We start from the raw sequence: 5,910 nt of genomic DNA on the forward strand, positions 1-5,910 counted from the left end.
CGTATAGGTGGGTAGCTGAAAAAATTCCTAATTTATATGGTAGGTTGTATCCTTGTGTCAGTATCATTGATGAGATCTAAATAATTTATTTACGAGGTGACTGAAACAGTTGGATTATGTAAACAATTTGTTATCAAATGAGATAAGACTATTTAATGCAACTCATACAGTTCGTTTAGCTACTGTTTATTTCATAATCGTCAAACTAAATCGAACTGCCAACTGAAATGCAAAAGAAAGAAATCCAATCTCATAAACTACACAGGACGATTGTTTTTTCGGTAGGAATACCGCATAGTACGATGGCGTCGCTTCGCCGAGAGACATTCGTGTCGCTTTCGCCAGCCGTACTCGTCTCACCGCACCGCAGTCCTTTACGTGCAACGGCGGGTTCATGTCGCCGCCTAATTGTCCCTCAATGAACAACTACCAACTAATACAGAATATCAAGATACGTAGAGCTTTATGGGATAAAACGTTATGGGATAGAATAGACACACCGGCCAGGGAGGTAATTTGGGAGGACGTCGCCGAGCAAATGAAATCTACAAGTGAGTTTAACGTTTTCCTTTCTATAAAATCGGACGCTTAGTTGAGTTAAAGGTTTGCGCGTTCCACGTTCACAACGGACATGCGTCATGCGCCAAATGGCATGGCCACGGTCACGCTTGACGCTAGAAAACACAAACCTTCAATTATTTGCAGGCGGTAAGTTTCGTTACCGCCTAAAGCACGATTTACACCGATTTCTGTATCAGCTCGATTTTAATATAACGATTTTACATTAACACACACTTCGAGTATTAGGTAGGTACATGTTTCGTGAATGAACTTTAAACCAAGCGTGTGACGCGCGTCATCGTCGGTTCGTTCGCCCGCCTTCGAATGTTGTGCGTGCTTCCTATCGCGGGCTCCACAATTAGAATGTACAGGTTTACCTTTCGATTTATCATACTGCATACAATCGGGTAATATTCATTATTACATTCGCTATGAATATTACTGGTGGCGGGCTAATTCGCTACTAAATTACTGTATGCATAAGGTCTATCGTAAAAGAACTTTTGGGTGCGATGGTTCCTACGACGACATTCATTTCAATAACAATAAAAGAATTAAGAAATGAACATTTTGTTGAAAGTAACCAATTATTAAAAAATATATATTGTGTATGTATGTAGTTAACCTACAATCAAGATTACGTCAAAAACCGATCCCATTTTGATTGTTTTATCTTTTATGCACTAAAGTCATTGCTTACTTCCGAGCTTACTTCCTTTACATACAGGGTGTGGAAGCGGTTTACACGCTTAGGGATTTCAATGCTAATTACTTTATATCGAAATATTTTCTCCCCTAATTAAGTTAGAGCAAAGTTGCAAGTAGGTTTCTTGTAGCTTGAAAAATTTACGTCTGCTCGTGCCCTCATTTATTATTTTTCAATTCAGGAAACTGGTAAAATTAAATAAATTAGAATTTAGCATTTGCTTTGTAGTAGGTACGCAGCATGGACGAATTTCTGTTTTAATAATTTCACGGCACAGGTGATTTTTGCTAAAATGCTCATGTATAATTTCCTTAATTTCTATGATTTGCATCAAAAAGTTACAAATGGGCAAATGAATAGACGCTGAATTTTAAAATCTACAAAAAAATATTTTATTTACAACTTTGGTGTAAAATAATTAGGGAAGAAAATATTTCAATATAAAGTAATAATCATTGAAATATTTAGTGCGTAAACTAATTCTACCCGGCTAATATGATACATAACCTTACTCTCTAGGCGGCCGATAGCGCCCACGTGGTCGACACTAGAGGAAAGTGTATTGTGAGACACCTCGTTTATCACTAAAAATATTTGTATACAGAGTGTTCCATAAAAGTTTTGTGATGTTAACATGGTTTTTTTTAAATAGAATATTCTATATTATATTTTTAACTTGTTTGCTATATAGGTATTAATCATTGTTGACATTGTTTATGTCGTGCCATTTTTCTTAAGTGTTAATCGTTTCGTTGTATGTAAAAAGTGACATTTCATCACACATCATCCGTTAAATAGCTCTAATAAAATTTTTACCTGAAGGCTTTATTTTCTTACAATTAATTTTCAAACTCTTTTTTATGAACGTAGTGGGAACGAGCATGTTCAAATTAAGGGTGATTGTACACCAATGTATATCAAATATTGCGATTAAAATTAAGGATGTCGGACACCAGTTATATGAAATGATGTCATTGATTTTAAATCAGCACGTTCAAAAATAAAAGCTCCTTAAATTTTTTGTTTCTTGAACATTTATTTGGGAGTGGGCTTAAGAGGCCATTTTCAAAGTTAATTTTTTTGAAGTTTGTGCCGGGTGTGCACACCGAATGTTTTTATCGATTAGGAAAATGTGCTCTTGTTACCTGTTTGTTCGTCCGTGGATCCCTGTGGTTTTGAACTACTTTTACAGAAAATAAGTTTTAAAACCTCTTTAGAATAGTCAGCATTTTTTAATAGTTATAGCAGAAAAAAGTGTACCATAAGCTATTAATACAAGCATGTGTATCTGTTGCACTGTTTTGTTATGCATATAATAACGCCGAGAATAACGCTATAGTCATTGCATATAACAAACAAGTTAAAAAGGAAAGGGTAAACGATTTACAAAATCGCATTTCCACTCGCATTAATTTTCCATTTATAAGATGCAACTTCTGTTAAACTTTCGTAAAAATCCGGTCACAAATAAGAAAGCTAGTGTTGTACATGTGCAATCCTTTTTTGACGTGCTACTTAATTTAATTTGGAAGAAGAATCCTACCCTAAAAAATTTAAGAAGGAATGGTTCACAAATAACGAATGTGGATCTGGGCATGTGCAAAATAATTGTTTTATGTGTTTTTAGTCTGCGTGTGTAGAATTTATTTTGAATGCAATCATTCCTTCCTCTATTTAAAATTTCAGAAAAATCCATAAAAAAATAACAGTTAGCGCACTGATGCACATGCACAATGTATTTTTTGACAGTTCATTTCAATCTGATTTTATAACCATATATAATTTATAAGCACAAAAATCCAATAAAACTGAATACCGGACGATCCTCAAGATCTTCTCGCATCTATCATTTTTACGACACACCTTAAGAAGGGGTTGATGCTGTCCCACCAGATCAGCATACCGTAACACAAATTTTTTTAATGGGAATTCGTTTTACTTTTGTATATAAACCTTGAATTTTCGCCTTGAAGTTTACAATATAATGGGCAATCAAAAAAGGATTGACGTCCAGTCACCTTTGGAAGGGCAAATTAAATACTATGCGATCAAAAAGGAGTTGCCGTGGAGTCACCTTTGGAATTTTTGTTGGTGGGACATCGTACTTAACTTGAACTTCCAAAGGCGACTCGACAGCAACTCTTTTTTTGTAGCACAGTAGTTCTTATGGTAATAATTCCATGGCAGTAGATGAATGAATTTGGTTTCAATTACAATCAGCCATGGAATTATTCTCATAAGAAATACATTGTACATTTCAAGACAAAAATTCATAAATGAAATAAGTTAGTCTCACTGGTTTTGTAATTTTTTCCTCTATCGAGTTACGTAAAAATCCAATATGGTGTCCATAAGAAATAAGAAAGCTGATGTGATTTACTAGAAACTCACAAGTAATAAAAATGTATTAAAAAATAAGTTGTATGTTAAACTATGTCCATTCTGACATGAAAATAATATTACCTTTTTGGTCTTACATCTATGTAATTTTACCCTATTGACTATAAACCAAAAAGACTTTAAACGTTAACACAAAAGTCGGGTTTTTATGGCTTTATGGGTGTGATTATGTTAGATATTCGGTATCGATATAGTTTGTTTTTATATAATTAGAATGAGAAGCTTTAAAAAAATACTCAAGATGGAACTTTGTGTTTACGGGTAGTAGCCTAAAATATGGAAATCAATATTATTGGCAGCGCATTGCATGTAAAATCACAGTAATGTGTACACGTTTATATTGATAGAAATCTTCTTAGATAAAGTCCTTCTGGAAACCTTTTTAGTAATTTTAGGAAATATGGCGGTTCCTACAAATTTATCTGGAAGGTATTTATTTGCAATTTGCAATTGTTGAAAATCCTCTTCGAGGTTTAGTAAACATTTTTTTAAATTTTCCTTCAAACATTTTGGGGGTCTTTCAGAAATCTTTTTAGCGAACTTCAGATAACTTACAAATTTCTTTAGAAACCTGTTTGAAAAATTTTTAGGAATATTCTCAAGATATTCCTCAAACAGAATTTTTTCGAAACTTTAGAAGCGTCGCTAGTAATGTAGGATTTTTGATAAAACCCTTCTTGCATACTTTTTAGAAATAAAATTCTTCTTACAAAACCTTCTTGAAAATGGCCCTAAAATACTCTTTTTAGAAACTTTGGGTCTCCCGGAAAAGTAATATGTACTGCTAAATTTTTGTAAAAAAAACACTCACACAAGATATAAGTGCTTATACACCAAAAATTCTCCAATATTGTTAATATGCAACATTTTGATGTAAAACGAAATCTTGCCAAATGTGGTGTGGATTCACTATTTTGAAACGATCGCCATCTTCAACAAGTCGAACATGAAAAGATAAATTCTATAACTGGTATACTGTTATGCTAGTGATTCTTAAATCAAGTGAATAAAGGGAGACATACAGATGGTCGTTTTTGAAAACAAAAATGCATATTAGATTGAGTTATTTTCCTACTAGCTTGCGAGATCCCCTCCTAAATAACCAGGGAAAGTTTTGCTGTTATATTTATTTTTTGTTTCTTTTTCAGAAGAGATTGTAAAAGCGAGATGGAAAAATTTACGCGATTCCTACCGAAAACTACTTCTACGAGTAATCGACAACCCCCAACTGTTGGGCACCCCAAAATGGAGGTACTTCCAGCACATGGACTTTATCAAGGATATCGTACTGAGCACCAAGTCGAAAGTGCTAGATATATCTCTGAAGGGCTCCGAAATAGTATCTATTGAACCTGACTACTCCTCCGTCACATTTGAGGGCACAATGCAAGAGAGCAACGAGTCCAGTGAGGATCCTTTGTCCATAAACCACGACTTTTCACCCGAATCTCCCGTAAAAGTAGAAAGGGGCGTTAAAAGAAAGCAAAGTAATCATGAAAACGGAACCCCACAATCCACTCATCAATTAGACACTGACAGTGAAATAGAAAACAGAGACGTGGAGGAAAAATCGACCGCTAACTATCCCAACGATGATGATTTGCAATTTCTTTTAAGTTTATATCCCCATTTCAAACAGGTACCAATGGCAAGGAAACTACCGTTACGTATGAAGATTGAAAAGATTATTCATGAAGAATTGTACGACGGACAAAGAGACAATTCGTTTAATGTTTTTTAGATTAGTTTTGTTTTAGCCTTGGTTTTAAGATTTTTTCTTATGTACATTGACTTTTGTAGTCAGAACTGAAGTAGAATGTTAAATTATGTTAAAATTATAGTTGGTACGCAATTAATTGGATTTTGTCGTATACGAATTTCGAATGATCTGCCCAAAAAGAATTAGCCGCCCCAAAGCTTGAAAATCTGATTAATTTCCAAACTTTTGCGGCTTATTTCCAAATAGTCCAGTATGCAGATAATTTTGACCTGCAAAAGGTGGTGTAAAAGATTTTATTATTTTAAATGGTCCATTTGGGTTCAAATAACATGGATTTGAAGAGTGCACACCAATTTTTTCCCGACGCAACTTTTGGCAACCAAAAAAACACAAAATGTTTGAACCTTTTTCAATTTTTCGCTTAAAACTCGAAAACGATCCATATTTTATGAATAACACTTCTTTAGTAAAAAAAAGAAAACAAAAAACCTCTGCGTCGATCAAAGGATGAACAAACATAATC

At 34.1% G+C, this 5,910-nt stretch overlaps 1 protein-coding gene across 2 annotated transcripts; it reads left to right on the forward strand.

Annotated features, from left to right (window-relative positions):
* Positions 1-313: 313 nt before the first annotated feature.
* On the forward strand, positions 314-5,528 carry LOC116159544 (transcription factor Adf-1-like). Of its 2 annotated transcripts, none has more exons than XM_031472547.1 (2): positions 314-551; positions 4,816-5,528. In XM_031472547.1, exons 1-2 carry the CDS (start codon positions 395-397, stop codon positions 5,406-5,408), a joined length of 750 nt encoding a protein of 249 aa, XP_031328407.1. In that variant the 5' UTR covers positions 314-394; the 3' UTR covers positions 5,409-5,528. The 2 variants fall into 2 exon arrangements, with proteins under 2 accessions (XP_031328407.1, XP_031328408.1); XM_031472548.1 differs by lacking the exon at positions 314-551 and adding an exon at positions 575-708.
* The last annotated feature ends 382 nt before the right edge of the window (positions 5,529-5,910 follow it).

The sequence above is a fragment of the Photinus pyralis genome, unplaced genomic scaffold (assembly GCF_008802855.1).
Source record: "Photinus pyralis isolate 1611_PpyrPB1 unplaced genomic scaffold, Ppyr1.3 Ppyr1.4_LG1, whole genome shotgun sequence".
NCBI lineage: Eukaryota > Metazoa > Arthropoda > Insecta > Coleoptera > Lampyridae > Photinus > Photinus pyralis.